Source organism: Dasypus novemcinctus, chromosome 6 (genome assembly GCF_030445035.2).
Source record: "Dasypus novemcinctus isolate mDasNov1 chromosome 6, mDasNov1.1.hap2, whole genome shotgun sequence".
Classification (NCBI taxonomy): Eukaryota; Metazoa; Chordata; class Mammalia; order Cingulata; family Dasypodidae; genus Dasypus; species Dasypus novemcinctus.
The window spans coordinates 20466448-20486124 of NC_080678.1; the positions used below are offsets into that span (position 1 = coordinate 20466448).

General features: G+C 56.4%; 1 protein-coding gene across 1 annotated transcript; it reads right to left on the reverse strand.

Moving 5' to 3' along the window:
• Positions 1–12652: 12652 nt before the first annotated feature.
• Positions 12653–19567, reverse strand: EMX2 (empty spiracles homeobox 2). The gene is made up of 3 exons (XM_004471538.5): positions 18477–19567; positions 16417–16601; positions 12653–14175 (listed from the first exon to the last, which is right to left on the reverse strand). Exons 1-3 carry the CDS (start codon positions 18883–18885, stop codon positions 14008–14010), a joined length of 762 nt encoding a protein of 253 aa, XP_004471595.1. The 5' UTR covers positions 18886–19567; the 3' UTR covers positions 12653–14007.
• Between the last annotated feature and the right edge of the window lie 110 nt (positions 19568–19677).

The following is a 19677-nucleotide window of genomic DNA, read 5'->3' on the forward strand; positions in this document are numbered from 1 at the left end:
GGGCTGGAAACACAGAAGAGGGGAAGCAAGTGCAGGGCAGCGCCCTGGGGCCGCAGTGGGGAGAGAAGGCTCACGGAGGTCTCAGGACAGCCCCACCGGAGGGTCCGGGGACTCCTGACACGGCACGTCGGCTCCATGCTCACGGCCCCATGGCGAGGCGTGAGCAGCCCTCGCCCACCTGTCTGAGGCCCCCTTGGAGAGAAAGCCGTTCAGTTCCCCTCACCCCAAGGCCTACAGGCCCCCGAAAGCCTGGGCCCTGCGCGGCCCCGCAGCCCCGAGCTCTCCACTTCTCCCTCTACCTTTCAAGAGCAGGTAGCAACAACGCTCTGGAGGAAACTCGATAGGTTGGCTCCCTTGAAATGGAGAAGGAGGTCAAGAGACACATTTCCTAACTTTCAAAAGGAACTGTTTGGGTTAATTAATCAACACATCTCCAACACCAAGGGACTGTTTTATATCAGAGGACTTATAATTAAGGAAACAATAGCAGGCTTGTTTTGTATTTGTTTCCTGAAGAATGCTAATTATGTTTAGCACCCTGACACATCCAAAGGTTCTTCCCCAATATTTAGAAATCAGACAGAAGTTGGCTGCAAGGGGCCTTTTTGCCTTAGAACAGGGAGGCTCACGGAAGCAAGACCGGCCTCCAGCAGGTCTTTGCTCTGGCTGCTCTGCCTGGCATGCCGAGGGCCGCACTGGTGAGGAAAGGTACTGGCCATTGCTAAACTGCACTCACAGCTGCTTAACTACACCTTCACATCAGCACCCAATGTGCTTAGGGTGCAACTGAGTGGACGTGGGTGTAAATCCCTGCCAGGGCCACTACTTAGCAATGCAGCCACAGCCAGAGGAAACCTCCCTGGGCTCAGCTTGGAGAGCCCGCAGCCCCACAAACCCCACGAAGCTCATCCATGGGGGCCAGAGAACCCGAGCAGCAGCCAGGTGGACCCTAGAACGACCCAGCGGAAGTGCTCCGAGAGCATCCAGGAGGACCCTTCCCAGTTACCCCTTCCTGAGGATGTGGCTCAAAGGGTGGGAAGCAGCTGGGTCCAGGCTCTGCTTCAACCTTCCTGGGTGCCCTGGGCTGGCAGCCTCTGCTCGAGCCTGGTTCTCTTGGGCCATCCATGGTGGGGCCCAGCAGAGCAGGTGATGGTCTAACTGTGGGACCTGATCAGGATAATGTTATAGTATGTACTTCACGGTACCAAAGTGAGAATTCATTACAGCGGGTGAAAATGCAAGGCGCACAGTAGCCACTCAAAATATGAAGCTCTTTTAAACTGGTTTTTATTCATATACATTGTTCATTTATTTCCATTCTTTTTAAGGTTTACAAGTAGGTACAATCATATACTTCCATCTGGGTCTGTTTGCTTTTTGCATTCTCTCACCCCTCCCAGTGCCCAAAAGGACTGAATATTTCTCTATCTTAGTTCTACTAAGCACTTGCTGCTTTCAGGGATGTTTCTGGAAGTTCCCTTGTTAAATAAGACCCATAGGCCCTGCAGATCTTCTTGCTGTGTAACCTGGACTTACATGAGCTGGGCGAGGGGCAGCTGGGCAAGAGGGAGAGGCAGAAGTGGGTGCTATCACCAGGTTTCACCCACATGCCAGAGCCTCCTTCCTGGGGTCCAGAGCTAAGGTTTGCCTAGAACCTTCAGGGAAAATGGAGGTGGAATTGAAAGCAGAGGCCAAAAGCCAGGCAAGCCTGCACGAATCACCACAGAGTGTCTATGTACAAATCAGTGCATCACCCGCCTCCTGGAGAGCTGAATTATTAAAGAATCATGGTTGCTTATTTTCAGGGTGAAAATGGTATTGCAGGTAAATTTTTAAAAGAATCATTTTAGAGTTATATCCTAAAATTTTTACTAATGAAAAGATCTGATGGCTGGGAATGACTTCAAAATAGCCTGGGGTGGGGACAGCTTGGGAGAGAGAAGTGGAACAAGATCGGCCTAGTGTTGGTAACTGCTGAAGACCGGGGAGGTACTGAGTATAGTATCCATCCTATGTTGTCTCATTTTGCTTTTTTTTTCCATAATAATGGGGACAGGGGTATGATATTTCAAACAACTGTCATAACAGTGAGGGGAATGCCAGGGAGATAAGATTTGTTCCCCAGAGCTCAAAGAAAACCTAAAACTCAGACCTGTTTCAGAGGAAACAAGACAGATTTGGGAGGTAGTGAATTGCTCAGCACTGAAAGCATCCAAGCCCAGATTACATGACCACCTGGGGGACCTTCTGCAGGATCCCTGCTGGGGGTGGGGGTGGGCAGGGAAGCTGGGCTGGTCAACCTCTAGGAACTTTTCCTGACTCTTGGTTGCCAAAATAAGTCAAAGCCATCTTGGGCTGCAGCAACAGAAGGTCAGTCACTAGGGCAAGGGTTGGGAGAATCCTGTTCCCCTTAGAACTGGAGGAAGCCACCTGGATCCTGGTGCTCTGTGCCAGGAACCCCACCACAAAGGGCATGTGAAGAGATGAAGAGGTACAAGACTGCATCTGGAGGGGAGCAGCCAGGGTGCTGAAGGAGCTGAAAACATGTCACAGCGTTCAAAAGAAGACTGGCATCCACTTTTACCAGTGTCTTTTGTATCCCCCCAGAAAGATTATAAACGAGCTCAAACAAATATACTCACCTTGTATGTATTTTGTTATACAAGGCATTTTCCATGCACACTCTTCTTGCTTTTTTCATTAACCTTTACCGTATATTAGAGTTTCTCCCATTTAAGAACATATATGCCTAGTACTTTTTCACTGCTGCATACTTGATCCACACTACAGTAAATGGTTTTTACCAATCCCTCTTTGATGGGCGTTTAGATTGCTTCAAATATTTCCTTCTAGTAAACAATACTTAAAACTCAATCCGGAGAGCAGATGTAGCCAGAGAGATTGAGCGCCTGCTTCCCATGTACGAGGTCCTGGATTCAATCCCTAGTATGTCCTAAAAAAAAAAATCAATCTCATGCATATGTCATTTCACATACGAGTGGGTATGCAAACCTCTATAGGTAAAAAAGATAAAGATTGTGGAAAGAAGGAGGGAAAGCAGGCAGAAATGAAGGGCGGGAAGGAAGAACGATGCCCAGGAAGGGGGCTGTGCTCAGGGGACACCTAGTCACCTTTCCAGGACACAGCTGCATCCACAGCCCCAATAAGCGGGGCACGGGGCACAGATGTGAAGACAGGTGAAACCACAATCAGGCAGGGCCAGAAAGGGCATGGGACAGGGATGTGGCTATGTCGGTAGGTCCTATCTCTGCAGTGTCCTCCCCCTGCCCCAATTCCCCCTTGGTCTCTTTGGGTGGAAGAGAACAAAGTCAGGGGACTGGGAAAGAGAGGACACCCAGCTCTGTCCCTCCCCAGGTGCCATCATCCCATTGGTCCGCGTTGGAAAGAGAGGCCCGCGAGGGCAGTGGGCAGCGTGGGCTGCTGGAATGTCAAGTGCTGGTGCACAGCCGAAGGAGTGGCCGCCGCCCCTTGGTTGGCCAACAGTCCAACACAGGTCCTCCCATGGAAGGGGGGTCTGAGACGAGTTCCAGGCGGGGAAGCTACACCCCCAAAGGCTCCTGACCCCATATGCTCCCTCAGCCCGGGACCAGGATCCAGTGACCCATCCCTAAGCTGCACTTGCTCAGACCCAACCTGTTCAGACGGCTGGTGGCGGGGAGCCACTGTGGCCCTGTGGCCCCGCCCACACGCAGCACACGAGTGCACGCAGGTCTGCACGCTTCTCTTCCTCTCCCCTCCCAAGGCTGACGGGCAGATCTGGCCCAGGGCACACTCTAAATAAAACCTCCTTTTCAGCTGGCGTGGGGAGAGCAGGTTGTGTGGATGGTGGGGGTGCAGGCAGAGAAGAAGGGGGCCTATAAATTGCTCTGGGTTTCCGCAAACCCCCCACCAGGGTCCTGGAGCTGAATTAGTCCTTCTGTGCTGCCCCCAGACAACAAGTAGGGAGAGCGACATCTGAGTCAACACGGCGTCGTTTACTTAACCAAACGGCGGCCTTCCACTTGAAGCGAGCTACAGTGTTAGACTTCACTTCTGCTTCTCATGGAAAGACATAATTGCAGGCATTTAGAGTGCTGGACCCCGCGAGCACGGAGGGGGAGGGCGGGGTAGGCTCGCAGGAGGCAGATGCCTCTGCCAGAGGGTATGCTGTGCCCACGTGAGGCTGGGGGAGCCTCGGCAGAGAAGCCAGCTGCCTCGGCACTTGCTCGGGCTCCCACAGCCATGCTCAGTCGTGCCCTCACCCCCATCGTCACACCTATTCTCACCCGGCACATGCACATGCTTGTAGGCTGTCACCTACCAACACATACCTGCAAATATTCACAGACATTCCTGCACTCCCAGACATTCATAGGCAGGTGTGCCCTCGCCGTAACTCCGGCACACTCACCGGCTGAGCGTTATCTGTCGTTACGAACCCATCACATGATGTTCTGGAACTTGGTGAGGTTGCCAAAGCTGGAGGCTGTTGCTATTCAAATTCTCCACACAGAGAAGGGGGCCAGGCGGCAGCTCCCAGCTAGGTAGGCACCATGAAGGAGGGATTGCTTGGAACAAAGGCACCTTCCAAAAGGTCACACCCAACGTGCAGGGAGGCCCACCACGGCTGTGGCGTATGGTAGTACAGACTGAGTTCTGCCCAGGAAGTCTGGCCAAGGGGATGAGATGGCAGATGCTGAATCCCACTCCTATTGGAGGGGGGGGGGGGGGCTGAAACCAACTCACACTGGGGTGGGGTGGAGGCACCTAAAATCCAGCTCACTCTTCATTCTCCAAGCCAAAGGGTAATCATCCCCCTAGAAAAGACGCCTTTTTCCAAGCTGCACGAACACAGAGTATGGCCTACAGAGGCCCTGCCTCCACGGCTGTGCACACATTTGCACACACGTGCATGTGAGCCACATGCTTACAGTTCCATGCTGTGCAAGCACATTTAGCCACAGGTAGGCACATGTATGCAGCCACCAGAATGCATCGTGCATGGCTAAATTGTTACCATGTTCACCCCTGGGGACAAAGGTACAGGTGATGGCCCCTGCCTTCAATTTCCATCCCAGGCCCTGCAGGCCACAGGCAGGGACTCAGAAGTGCCTGGGTCCCCTGGGACCCTGCTTCAAAATCAGGAGCCAAAGACCAGGCAGTGCCCCCAATAATGCCTGACCTGCCCCCACCCCTACCTGGCTAGAACGTGATGAGGTCACGCCCCCGCAGCCCCAGCAGAGGGCAGAGGCTGGACACTTGGGGGCCTGCTGGGTGGCTAAGAACATTGGGTCTGCAGTGGGTGTGTGGAGAGGTGTGGGGGTGGGGAGGAGAAGCTCCCCGCCCCCAAAGTCCTGGTCCTGCCTCTCAGCAACCCTGGAGCTTCACGGAGTCAAACAGGAGAGTGAATTTCTAAGATCTGACAAGGCTGCAGAGTAACCACCCAGCCACTAGGGGCGCCTTTGCTTATCCAGGGGCAGCAGGGAAGACCACCAGGCAGGGCCCTGGGAGATGTCCCTTCACCCATCTCACTGTCTGGGGACCCCGGAAACTTCCTTCCCTCTTACGCGCCTCCCTACAAGTTGGAGGCTCTCAAGACTAAAACGTCCTTCAAGAGGGGCCAGGAGCCCCCCTCCCTGCCCAAGCACGGTGCCCCGTGGGGGGTTACAAAGGAAACTCCCCCGGTGCAGACGGCCTTCCTTGCACACCCGCCGCTCATCCCCGGGGGCCCAGGGTCCAGCCCCAGGGCCGCCCGCTGACCTGCGGGTGGGCAGGCCCCGGGCGCCCGGCTGTGTCCCCCGTTCCAGGCCAGGCTTCCGCGGGCGCCTCTTCTGCTTTAGGGCAGCGGTGGGGGAGGGGCTTCCACAGTCTCCGGGGACCCGAGCGAAGCCCCGCGAAGTGACCCCGTTTCAGAATGAAATTGAGCTGCCATTTTCATCTTCTTCCCAAATGTCAGCAGCGTTAGATCAGATTAGGAGCTAATCTCTTGCCAAAATTCATTTCCGAACAAGAGAGGTGGCCGCGGGCGAGGTGGAGGTTGGCGGTTTGTTTCGGAATCCGCCCACCCCCTTTCTCTCCCTGTTACTGGGTGCGGTGGGGGTGAGAGCACAAGCCGGAACAGACCCCCACTGGGGCCCAGAGGGGAGCGCGGCGAGGTCGGGCTGCGGCGCCCAGGGCGTGCGGGGGGCGGCCCGCGGCGGGGGGTGGGAGCAGCGCCCGGGCCCCACTCCCGGGGGCAACGCGAGCCGGTGCGTTGGTTCGCAGAACGTTCAGGTTCCCGAGGCGCCGAGGCCCCCCGGCGTGCCCAGAGCCGGCCGCCGGGGCCTGAGAGGGATGGGACCCGGGGCCGGGAACGCTGGGCCCCGGGGGCCAGGCGCCGAGAGGACCTCGGTGTCCGCCCCGCATCCTCCGGGCCAGCCCCGCGGTCCCTCCCCAAACCCCGCCTCCATCTTCCCCCCGCCCAGCCCCCACCGTGCGGGGTGGTAAAAGGGGAGAGGGATGGCGAGTGCAACCCAAAGAGAGAGCAGGAAGAGGAGGGAATGAGCGCTCCAGCGACTGGTCAGTACTTTGCAAGAGGCCTCGTTTGACAAGTGACCAGAACACAGCCGCTGGCCTGAATGCATAATTACCCCCAACAGAAAATTCCCCATCTAATTTGATATTTGGTTCTTTGCAGAAGCTATAGCCTTCGTAAATAATATACAAAGTAAGAAACCTAATCCCGCCTGCTAGAATGTTTAATTCATCATTATGCGAGCTAATTGGAAGGTGATTATATGGTAATTGCTCATTAGTGGTGTATATTTATCGCTGTACCTTATGTCAAGGCCATGGGAATTGTGTACAGTCTGTTCTCTCATTTCAAGGATCGGTTTCAGAAGCAGGAGCGATGCAGGCAAGATCAAGTTCTTCCTGACGTCAGGGTCCAGCCGAGGGCTGTGGAGACCCACGCTCTATATATAGGGCCTGGAACTGGCCGGGGGAAGGGGAGGTGAGGGGCCCGGCAGAGGCTGGGGTGCTGGGAGGCGCGGGCAGCGGCGCCCCTGCCAGGCCAGGCCGGCCCTCCCGCGGAAGGGGTTGGGGGAAGGCGCGGGGCTGCGGCCCCAGGGCGTCTTCCAAACGCGACCCCATTCCCATCCCAGGCACCTCCGGGGCCCCTCAGGTGCGTCTCAGCCTCCCGGCTTTTGCGGGTAGAGGAGGCCTTGGCCTTGCGCATGCTCTCAGGCTCCTCTGCCGGGGGCGGGCGGGGCGGAGGGTGCCAGGGGCCGGGACTGTTGGGGAAGGAGGGGGAACGCGAGGCTGGGTGGGAGAAGAGGAGCAGGAAAGCGAGGCTGATTGGGAAGAGGGAGATGGAATTTGGAGCGGTGGAGGCTCAGGCTTCTTCCCCTCTAAATCCCGAAGGGAAGGATCGGGTAACTCCCACCTCACTGCTGCGCCAAGAAATTCTCTCAGTGCCCCCTACCCAGCAAAGCGGGGTGCCGGCCCACGAGGGAGTCTTGCTGGTGCCTAGGGAGGGGACTCGGAGACTCTGGATTAGGTGGTAAGGACCAGGGCGAAGGAAGTCGAAGCGCAAAGAAAAGCGGTCAGCGCCCGGGCCCGGGAAAGGCAGAAGCACGGGTCTGAGACGCCGAGGGTGGGAGCACAGGCGAGGCCTGCTCGGTCTGAGGGCGCAGGTGAGGGGCCGGAACCAGGCGGTGGACCTCAGGCAGCTCAGACCACCAGGCCCCAACACTTGGGGACCAGCCTCCCGCCGGCGTCCTTGCACGTGGGCGTGATCTCTGGCGCCCGTTCGGAGGACTGCGACGCGCCTTTGTCCTACCCGGACCCCAGCCCCGGCACTGGCCCCTGTCCGCTCCAGGCACCCCAGCTTCCAGCCCCGGGCTCCTCCCAACCCCCCCCCCCCGGCCGGGCAACGGGCGCTAATAAACAAAAGGCCAATTAGAGCGGGGCGCGGCTGATGAATGGACTTTCCGCTTTCCAGCGTGGCCCCGCCTAGGGTTCGCGGGCGCACAGGGTCGCGCCGGGAGAAGACACTTCCCCCAGCGGGGTCACGGCTGGGGTCAGCGGGTTCTCAAAACTCCCACTTCCCCCTCGCTACGGGGCCGTTTGGGGGCCGTAAATCAGGCGGCCGAGCCCCGGGCGCGGGCATGGAGGTGAGGGTTCCTCCGACGAGCCTGCGGGGCGGCTCAGCGCCTCAGGCTCATTTCCCCTGCCGTCCCGCCCGCGGCCACTCGGAGTCCTCTCCCAAGTAAACCAAGCTGGAATTAAAAATTCCGGCCTAGAAAAACGCGCAGGTACAAAAGTGGCAGTTGTTTCCAAAATTCTAGAGCAGGTGGGGAGCCCAAGCCTCCTCACTGGGCGCGCACTCGCCTAGATCCGGAGACGCTCGGACGCTGCCCTCGTGCCGGCCACCGACGCCGGTGGCACGGGAACCTTCAGCCAAGCACGGAGGAAAATTCCCTTGAGTCACGCACACATCGAAATCATCCCCCACCGATCAGATCCACAACTGCAGCCCGACTCAGACACACACTGCGCCACCACACCCTGGCACACAAGATCTATGCACAACTGCATGCCCACGCCCTTACACGCATCCCAGCTACCCAGGCACAACTGCGCGTTCTTGCCCTATCCCGGTGCAAGCCAGAGTCACGAGGAAAGCTGGGCTCCTTCACTCACTCGCACGAGCTACACAAACAAATAGCACCTCTCCAGTCTGTAACTCACTCAGACACACAACTAGCATCTACACAGCCTGATTTCAGTCTTGACTCAGACATACAACTGAATTGCCACAGTCCACAAAACACAACTGCTTCACAGACCTAGCTCCCAACCCCCGAGCGTCTGGCTCTTTGGGAAAAGTCCTCCCGCCTCATACTACCCGGCCTTTGGCCGCCCCGAGGAACCGGTCGGGGCCCACTTGCCCCTCGCAGGAGAACGTAGTGGGCGCACGCCTGCGTTGTACAGCCGGTTTGACCCGCTAACACTAGGCTTGGCGCAGTGGGACGTCCAGGGGAGGTCCACAAGTCATTAGCAAGGGGGCAGGACGTGATCCACCTCAGTCACGCACTCAGCCAGTACAAACACAACTAGAGCCGCTCACACTGACTCATATGCACACCCTCGCTACCGACCAGCAACAGCCCACATTCTGGCAGCCCAGTCCAGGCCTTCTCCCCCCACCTCACCTCCCCGCCTCCCATCGCCGAGCGGGGCCCCAAGCCAGGCCTCGGAGCCGCCAGAGTCCCTCCCCAACCGGCCTGCGCGTCTGGGACTTTGTTTCCTGCGACTCGAGGCGGGGACGGGGAGGAGCCGAGGTTTCCAAAGCCGCGCACAGGCCCGAGCCCCCTTTCTGCCTGGCCCGCTGCGCCCGGCCCTCCGCCTGCCACAATCCGCCCCTCGCACAAAAGCGGCCCGGCAGGTTCCGGGCCGCGGCCAACGCGCGCGATCCGGCTGGGCTCGGCTGCCAGGCGCGGGGTCAGACGCTGCTGGGAGCACCGGGCGCGCGGAACCCGGGCCTAGAGAGGGTAACTGTCCAAAGTTTCAAGGCCTCTCCCACCCCCAGAACTTCTGGTCCCTTGGAAAAATTGCCTCCTGCCTCTATACTACCCGGCGTTTGGCGGCGCGGAGGCACCGGGTCGCAGAGCAAGTAAAGCCCACGAAGCCCACGTGTACCTCGCAGGGAAACGTAGTCCGGGCACACGTGCGTTGTACAGTCAGTTTGACCCTCTGAGGGTAACGCAAACCACTCCGACAGCTAGGCTTGGCAGAGTGGGACACCCGGGGGAGACGCACAACTAATCACAAAGGGAGCAGGACATGGAGGAACCTACATCGCCATCCGGGGTCACAGACAAGAAACATGGCAACAAGGTCGCCTTTGCCATGTGCAGAGAAGAACGCGGAGCGAGGCCCACAGAGCCCTGCCAGGGGCATCCAGGCCTGGCACGCACTTAACCCAAGGGGGAACACAGATGGGGGGCGCACAGCTTCCACACCTCCCTGCTGGCTCCCTGCCCTGAGGGTCCCTACCCAGGGGGTCCCAGCCCAGCACGCGCGCACCGCGAAGGGAACGCATCGCGAGGCACACGCGCCCCGCGTACCCTGCCCGGTGCCCCCGCGCCCAGACAGTCATCGTGGGATGGCATCTCGCAAATATTTATATTCCTCAGCGCCACGGGCAGCCTGCGTCCACATTAGACGCTCTAATCCTGCCACTTTAAATAGATGAATTAATAAAGCAAACGAGCGGCTAATAAGCTGACTGTCCTGCCTTTTTGAGGCGGGGGAAGGACTCGAAAGTGCGCCAAATTTGTTTGCAGTGGATCAAGGCGAGCCGCCTCTGCTTCACTTTCTTTATCTTAATTCCGACTTGAAAAGATATAATTATCTAGTTTGAACAGAGCTGCTATCAAATCCTTCTTTGGGCCGAGAGGGGGGGGCGTTGGAGTGGATTGCGGCTCTCTGAGCCGCTCGGTGCAGCCGGAGATAGCGCGTAATGAAGATGTGGAGGCCTGAGATACAAAGGGCATTAACCTCATTAGCATGAAACCTTTTCTTCTTACCATTGTGGGACCCTTTCAGCCGCCTAATCCCCCCTATTTTCAAAGCTTGGTTTGTAATAAAGCTTTTAGGTTTTTTTTTTTTTCCCAAAGCTAATAGTATTCTCTGATGATTTTATTGCTCTTACACTACATAGGACGTTTAACACACACACACACAAAAAATTCGCCACCCTCCCCTTTCCTTGTACTTAACAAAAATAAACTCTATGGCAGATATAAGCCTTTTATCAAAATGAGAATTTTTTTTCTGGGAAGGCCAGCCTGACTTTTAACAGGCCTGGGCTCGGTGTTGGGGTCATTCTGGGTTTGGGAAAGTGAGTGGAAGGAAAAGGTTACTTGAAGTTCCGTAAGCGAAATGGATGCGGTTTGCAGAGCAAAGTGGGTACAAAGGTCACCGGGAGGCTCGCTTTTAAAGCAGCTCCGAGCCCCACGCGTGTTTCCCAGATACCCCGGGTGTCATCTGTCCCAGCCTGAGGCCTCCCGGAGGCCGCACCTGTCAACCCCCGCATCCCCCTGCGGCTAAGTCTCCTCCAGCATGCTTACACTTTGGGAGGGGGTTCTGCTGCTGAGGTTCTCTAGAAGAACAGAAATGGAGGACAAAAGGAGGGATGGGCAGAGATAGAGGAAAAGAGAGAGCGCAGGAATGAATTCCACTTTTAGATGAGAGAAGGGGAGGGGAAAAAACAGAAAAATTTCCATGGTGCCCTATAGTCCCCACACGTGCACGGAATGTCTAATCTTAACTTTTCAAGGCAGGATGTTAACAAAGCTTGTATTTTTGCCCTGCATTGTAACTTGGCCTTATCACAGTGTAAAGGGTGGGGAGATTGTCCTAAATTATGTCCAGGCAGCCCCCCTGGATCCATGGATTAAGAGATTAAAGGAGACCACTGGGCAAGGCCTCCTCTTTCCCCTTCATATTCCTGGTATGATAATTGCTTAAACTGATTTGCACTTTCACAAAAGCTCGTAGGACGCTTTGTAGCTTGAACAGAACAGACGAGGTTTCTCTATCAATGGAAATAAAACTGATTAATGCAGCCTATCAGGATAAGAAGCAAATGAAGCATGCAAAAACAACCTCATACCCCCAGAAAGGGGAAGGGGGGCAGCTGAGTTTCCTCCAAGACTGGCTACAACTTTTTCTTTAATGTTAAGAGTTGAAGGTTTCTCAGAATGCTTGCCTTATAAGGCTGCTGAGGTCCTTGGGCTTGCCTCATCACCTTCAGCAGACTGGGGAAAGAAGATAAAGAAAAGGAAAGAAAAGGAAAGAAAAGAGAAAGAAAGAAAGAAAGAAAGAAAGAAAGAAAGAAAGAAAGAAAGAAAGAAAGAAAGAAAGAAAGAAAGAAAGAAAGAAAGAAAGAAAGAAAGAAAGAAAGAAAGAAAGAAAGAAAGAAAGAAAGAAAGAAAGAAAGAAAGAAAGAAAGAAAGAAAGAAAGAAAGAAAGAAAGAAAGAAAGAAAGAAAGAAAGAAAGAAAGAAAGAAAGAAAGAAAGAAAGAAAGAAAGAAAGAAAGAAAGAAAGAAAGAAAGAAAGAAAGAAAGAAAGAAAGAAAGAAAGAAAGAAAGAAAGAAAGGAGAAAGAAAGAGGAGAAAGAAAGGGAGAGAGAAAGGGGGAGAGAAAGAAAGAAAGACACTTGTACTTTGGGGTTTGAAGTCAGAAACACAGTTTAAAAGTCCCAGGATTCTGAATTTGCTAAGTGGTTTCCCCATTCCTGGGGGAATATTCTTCGGTGCATACTTGTATGTCCAAGATTTTTTTTAAAAAATGAATAAATAGCCAGAAGTTAAGAGAAATAAGCATTTTTAACCTGAAATTCAACCTAAACTCTGTAAGTAGAGCATGCAATGGTCAAAGTTCTGTTGGAAAAATTTCCCCCTATCCCTTTTCTGAAGTACTTAAGGTTTCCTAATCCTCTCCCTTTTCCACCTTCATCTCTCTTTTAAATGCCCAAGAATACATCAGCCTGGCCCTTTTGTAGGTAGAGAGCCTAAGTTACTTGAGCCTAGTTGGGAGAAGATCAGTCAAATTGTAGAAATGCTTTTTTAAAAAATGCACTTGAATTTCCCAAGACAACTACTCTGTGGGCATATTGATAAATCTTTATTGACAAAATATTGACATTGACATACTTCTTGGAAGTATATAGTGTGTTAGAATTCTAACAAATTAACACAAAACACAAAAATATTTACATTCTGGTATAGAAGACATTAAGGAAGCATTTGTCACTCTCTTTAGTAAGTCTATGATCTTGGAATAGAAACTCAGTGCTTGAAAACTTGACGCATGTCCTTGGCCACACTAGACATCGTCCCTGCTAGCTACAGTCCTTCGGTTTTTGCAATAGGTTTCACGTTTGGAAAGGCCACTGCCGTGAGTGGTTGAACTCAGCCAATCACTCCAACCACTAAGGGAAAAAGTTTACTCTGTGGCTTTATGATTCAATATGTTAGGAAAGGGAATGTCCAAGAAATATAATTAATTTTTTTTTCCAACACAAGTCCTGACTCTTCTTGTGGGCACCCTCCCCGGCCACCCCCAGCCCCCCGTTTCTCTGTAAGAGGACCACTATCGCTGAGCCCACTTCATTTAGCTTACACAATCACTTTGACATCAGAAGGTATCAAAAAGTGTTTACAGACTGCACATTTCTCTTTAAAAAATCAAAATAAAATGCACACAGAACCTGTCTTTAAAAGGAAAAGAAAATTACAATTAAAGAAAATTACAATTCATTTTCTGTCTTTAGACATCATTTGCCCAAACGACTGCTACATGCAATTCAAGTTTTTGAAACAGGTGTGTGGGGATGGGACTGGATATGGAAACTAACTCCATCGGTATTATTACTAATTTTTAACTGGGGGGAGGGGGGAACACTGCGAAATACAAATTAAAAAGTCCTGTGCCTGGTGGTTTTGTTTTTTGTATCATCATTATCTTTTTTTTAAAAAAAAAAAAGTGGACTGCGATAAACGGAATACCTGCCAATCACCGTGTCTCGCTGGTTTGGCGTTTGACTGACAGCTCCCCTTGTCAGAGCACGATCGGCTTTGCCACATTTTGGACCTCGCTCACTTGCTCGTTCTCTCTCTTTCTCTCTCTCTCTTTCTCTCTCTCTCTGTCTCTCTCCCTCTCTCTCGTTCTCTCATTCACTCACTCACTCAGCTGCCTCTTTAGACGAGGGCCGCTTGTTGATGAAGGAGCCTTCATCCTCTGCCATCTCCGCGCGGACTCGGATTGGGACCTTGCGCCCTCGCTGCCCAAAGTCTGCGACGCGCGCCGCTGCTCCCTCTGACTCCCTCTCCCTTGCTCCGTGTATGTGTGTGTGCGGTTTGTTCGATTTTGTTTTGTAGAAATTTTTCTTCATCCACTCCTCTCCCTGCCTCGGTTTGCTCCGTTTTGTCCATTTCCGTGGGGCTCTGTTTGTGTTTTTAATCGTCTGAGGTCACGTCTATTTCCTCGGGACTCGCCTGCTTGGTGGCGATTCTCCACCGGTTAATATGGTGCGTCCCTTTTTTCTTTTGTTGCGAATCCGAGCCTTCTTCCTCCAGCTTCTGCCTTTTGAACTTTGTCCTTCGGTTCTGAAACCATACTTTTACCTGCCGGCGAGAAGCAGATGGGTGGCGTTAGTTTCTTCGCAGCGCCCTCTCACCAAGCGCTTGACCCCACACTGGGTCGGGTACCACGAAGACTATTTTAAGGGCTGGCCTCCGCATGGGCTCCCCTGGGGGAGCAAGGCCCCTAGTGTGTGGCGGGTGGGAAGCCCAGCTCTCTGCCCTTTCGCGCCCTCCTGGGGCGCCTTCCCCGGGGGCGCTCTGCCTCACCCTGCACGGGACACCCATATCTGGCTCAGAGCAAAGGCCTCGCAGAGCATGGGAAACCCATACTAAAATAATAAGTAAGGAAAAATAAGAAGAGATGTGTCCCTAACTCCCTCCAGCAAGTGAGTGCCGGGAAGACCGCCGGCTGCTGCAGCTTCCCGCAGCGCCCAATGTGCTTTCTATTTTCTGCCGGCTGGGGCGGCGTGGCTTAAATATAGCGCCTCCTCTGCAAGGCCCCTGCCGGGGTCCACCAGGCCCGGGCCCGACACGCGGTCAGGTTTCCTGAGCTGTGTCCTCCTTGCCCTGGACTTCTTCAGCTGATCAGGAGCCAAGGAAAGTGGGGTGGGATGAGGAAGTGAATGGGAAGAGTGAGGGGCATAAGTCTCCGGACCAACCCAGCTGTACCTTTCCAGCCAGGAAAAGAGGCTTAAAAGTGAAAGCTTCTGGAAGACGTGGGCCAGAAGGGCAGGGCCTGAGAAAGAGGAGGGGAGAAAAGAGAGCGAGCGAGAACCCCCTCTTCCGTCCCGCTAACCCGCTCCTGGGCAGGCGCCGGACTCGCTTGGAGCCGGATCACATCTCTGCCCATCAAGGTGGGCGGGAGGCCTGGCCTCCCCAGAGCAGCCGCTAGAGGTTTGGGGAGCGAGGAGGCAGGAGTCACTGCAACCCCGGTGGAAGTAGAGTGATAGGTCCCCATCCAAGCGAGCAGACAGCAACACTACCCAAGCTTCCCAGCAGTGGGGGACGGGAGGGAGCCACGACGGTGTTTGCACCCCCAAATCCCTGCCTGTGCTACTGTGACAGGCCCAAGCCCCTGAGTTCCGCTCCATTCCTTCCTTCGACAGGGCCCTCCCGAGTCTCTGCTCATTCTCCCCGCATGCTCCAGTCCCCCAAAGTGCCCCCAAGAAAAAGCCGAGCGGGAACAAGGCTGAGCTTAATTTGCTTTGAGTTTGCTAATTGAGGGGGAGGACGGTTCATTTCTCCCCGGCGCTCGCCCAAGGCGCGCGTCGGTGCGCTCGGGGCTTGACACGCACACAAAGACTCCAGGCAGCGTGGGCAGCCAGGCGGACAAAGACCACCGCCGCCTCGGCTGTCCGGGAGAAATCAGCCGGGCCGCGCGGGATGCCGGGCGGCGCACAGACCCGCGAGCCCCTCCTCGGTTTTGTCCGGGGGGAACGTTTTAAAACAAAAGCTTCGACCTCTTCGCGCCTCCCAGAAAAAGTGTAACAACTTAATCTGCCCGAAAACGTTACTGTTTACGGGGAACTTTGACCCTGCCCTGCGGCTCCGCATACAGTAGCGCCTACTGTAGCCCTGAGCCCCCTCCACAACCCGGGGCAAGCGAGAGCCGGGTCCGCCGCGGGACCCCAGGGCGCAGGACGCGCTCATCCACGGAGGCAGCCCCTCTCCGCAACTTCCAGCCCTGTTTTTCTGAGGGGCGCGGGCAGGGCGCCTGGCCTCGGCCGTCTGGCTCTCCGATCCCCTTTAACTTAAAAGGATGTCACTGGAGCGGTGGGTGTGAGCCGCGGACCTCCGGTCTCTCCGAGCTCGCTCGTAACCCACTCCCTGCCCTCTCCAGACTCGCGCACCACCCTCAGCCACCCAATACCCCGACACCCCGCTGCGCTCCCGCTCTCTCTTCCTAGACCCCAGCGGGGCAAGCCTCTGCAAGTCTCCCGGGACCGCCGGGCCCCTACGCCTCTCACCAAAGTCTCACAAAAGAGTGCAGAGATGTCTAAGCCGGGAGCCTCAGGAGATACCCAGTGGGACAGAGGGAGCCGTTCAGCCCGTTCCCCCGAGGCCGCACTGGGTCGGCTCTCCCGGGTTGAAGCTCTACGAAGCCAGGCACCTGGAAACTTACTGGTCCTCGCCCGGGCCGTGGAACCGGCTCCCAGGCCCTTCACCGAAGGCCCTACCGGAGCTCGGCACCCGTGCGGGTCTTGGGCGCGGGCTGCGTGGATCCGGAGATTTGGGGTGGGAGTCCACGCCTGGATGGGGTGGCCGCGCCCGGGCCGAGCTCACCTGAGTTTCCGTGAGGCTGAGGCTGTGCGCCAGCTGCTTCCTCTCGGCTCCCACTACGTAGTGGTTCTTCTCGAAGGCGTGTTCCAGCCTCAGAAGTTGGGACGGGGAGAAGGCGGTTCGGATCCGCTTTGGCTTTCGGGCCAATGCGTTGTGCAAAAGGAAGCTCTCGGGGCTTGTGTCATTCCCTGCGGGGGACACAGAAGCCCCGTTAGCGGGGGACGTCCCGGCTCGGGTGGCGCACTTCTCCGGAGCCGGGCTGCCAGGTCGTCGCCCTCGGAGTCTCTGCCTTAGCCCGTGGCCCTCCCGCGGGCGAGAAGAGGACACGGGGCCCGCTGCCTGTTACAGACGCCGAGACTCACCTGTGCGCGCCCCCACCCAGCAGCTGCCCCGCGGGGCTTGTCCCCAGGCCCCTGACCTCCGCGGGTTCCGCAGCCTCGCTGGTTCCGCGGGCTTCGCGGGCTAGGCGCCCGGCGCCTGGGACAGGGGAGGGGGCGGCAGGGCCCGGACCGGGGACCGGCGCCCACGACCAGAGAAACTGCTTACTCTCCTTTCTAAGCTCTTGAGGAACTTTGATACCAGGTGGAGAGGCGGCAGGCAGCCAGCCAGAGTTTACCCAGGGACTTATTTTAAAATTACGCCGTGTTTCCCCTTCGGGAAAGTACAGAGCCCGGGCATGTTGTTACGTCCCGGCCGAGAGGGAAGTCTCACAGGCGGATGCTCCCGGCTGCTCTCTCTGCCACCTCCGGAGAACCCGGTTCCTGAGAACTGAGAACTAGAAGCCAGTCGCAAGCTGAGGATAGAAATCGGGGGTTACCCGAGAACTGAGAGCCCCTGCTCAGGCTGTCGGTGGCTCCCGGAAGATCCTGGCTTGTCCGGGCCTGGTGGGGAACCAAGAGCGTGGCTGGCAGAGACTGAACAGCAGAGTCCCAAACTTTGTCAGCGGAGGCAGAGGATTTAGGGCAGAAAATTGAGTCACCAAAAAACCCAAACAAAGAAAAACAAACCCACAGTTCAGACGGGAATGGAGGCGAATCCGGCCTGGGAACAAGGGAGAAAGATTTTTGCCTTGTTTTGTCTTAATGATGGGGGGTGGCATCTACTCGATTGCAGGCTCTGGCAGCAACGAAAGGGTTAATGAGTGGACAAGCCTCTGAGCATTGATCGCCTGCGGTCCGAGGTAGGTCTTTCCCTGGCTCCGATCGCTAAGCTAATTACTGTCCCCTTTTTTCTGGGCTTTTAACTGTCTTCCCACGGAGAAAAAAAACAAAACAACCAAACAAAAACAAAACAAAAAGATAGCAAGAAACAAAATTATCCAAACAGATCTTCCCCTTGCAGCCCTTCTCCCGACCGGGTTCATTTGTTTTAAAAGAAAGAAAAACAAAAACCAGACCGAACTGCCTTCGTGCCGCTGCCGCTCGGCTTTCCAATTAAGCAGGTCGCAGCCCGAGCACCGAGCTCCAGCCCGGGGGGTTTCTGCCGGCGCGGGGATACAGCCCCTCTCCCGGCCTCGAGAATGTAGGGGGGGGGGACGACACAAATCTCCAGACTTTGCTCTGGGGGTATGCGGGTCCCCTCGCCTCCCTAAGAGGGTCGGAGACCAATATGCCGCGCGCGGGACTCAGCTGAAGGGGTCCGAAGTGGGTGCCCAGCAGGGTCGAAGGCAGTCGAAGGGGAACGTGGGGTCCAAGCCCTGTCCGCGCCCCCTTGGAGCCACGGTCGCTGGCGGCATCGCCGAGGGGACCCAATCTGAGCAGGCTGGCCCAGCTGGTTCTGGCCAGAACGCACGCGGGGACAACTTCTCCGTTCCCGTCTCTCCCTAAAGGGTCAAGCGGCCCGTAGGCGAGCCCTTCCCCCCCCCCCCCCCAACTGGCCGGTGGAAGGGGGACACTGAGGACCAACACGACGACGTATCTCTCGCTGCCGGGCCTCCTAACGCGGCGCACGGGCCCTCGGCCCGGAGAAACCTCCTCCCAAGCTTTGCCAAGCGTCCTACACGGCGAGCAGGCGCGGGCGAGTGCGGGGTGCGGCGCGGTGCGGCCCCGCGACGTGGCACGTACCTTGGAAGCGGTGGCCCAGATATCGGTAGCGGTGGATGAGCCAGGGGTAGAAGGTGGACGGGTCCCGTTGCTGGGAGGCGAAGAGGGGGTGTGGCGAGTGCGAGGAGGGCAGGGGGTGGGCGGCCAGGGCGTGCGGCGGCGGCACCGGGTGCACCGGCACCGCGGGGTTGGGTGGGTGCGAGACTGCCTCGGCGAACACCAAGTCCGGGTTGGAGTAGACGCCCCTGCCCGCGGCGGCGGCAGCGGCGGCCGAGTGGAAGCCGTTGAGGAACGGGTTTATGGGGCTGGAGTTGGCGTAGCTGAGCGCCGCGGGGCGGATGGGGTCCTCGGAGCGCGAGGCGGGCAGGGGACTGTCCTTGGCCACCAGCGACTCGATGGTGAAGCAGCGCTTGGGCGCCGGCTGGAACATGCTGCGCCGAGGAGCGGGCGCCCGGGGCTCCCGGCTCCCGGCGACCACGGCGCGCTGCCTCCGCCGCCCGCTGCCCGCGGCGAGGAGAGACGAGAATTGGGGGCTTGTTTGTTTGGGGTGGGGGGAAGGGAGGAGGGAAGGAAGAAGGGAAAGGAAAGGAAAAAGGAAAGGAGGGGGGAGGGGAGGGAGAGGCAACGCCGAGGTTCCCGAGAATCTTGCACCAAACGCGCCCGACCTGGAGAGAGGGGGAAAAATCCTTCCAGAAGAATTTGCAGGCGTGGATTGGGGTAATTGGGGGGGAGGGGGGGGCGAGATGGCGTGGGGGGATCGGAATTAGAGTCAGGGAGGAGAGGGGGGGAAAGTTTCTCGGGGGAGGCCAAAAAAAGTTTTCTCTCCTCTGCAAAAGGCGGGCAGGGCGCCCTAAGTCCAAGGACAATCCATGGAAGTGTTCGCTTCTTCACAAGTTGTGCAAACGATTTGTTAGTTCATGAGCCTAATTAGTGCGGGGATCACATAAACAGCTTCCTCCGAAGCCTGGTAAATGGCTTGATGATTGGTCGCTATTACTCGCCCTGAGGTGGAAGGGGGGAGACTCTTTAAAGTGCGTCAGAGGGAGGCGAGCGCCTGGGAACCCGGAAGCCTGGATCCCGGCCGAGTGGAACGGAGTCGGCGCTGCCGCCTGGGCTGAGCCCGCAGCCGCCCGCCGGGCCGCCCGGCCCTTCCGCGCCTTCGCCCCGCGCTGCTGGCTCACTCGCTCTGCCGGCGCCCGCTGCGGCTTCTCCTCCTCCTCTT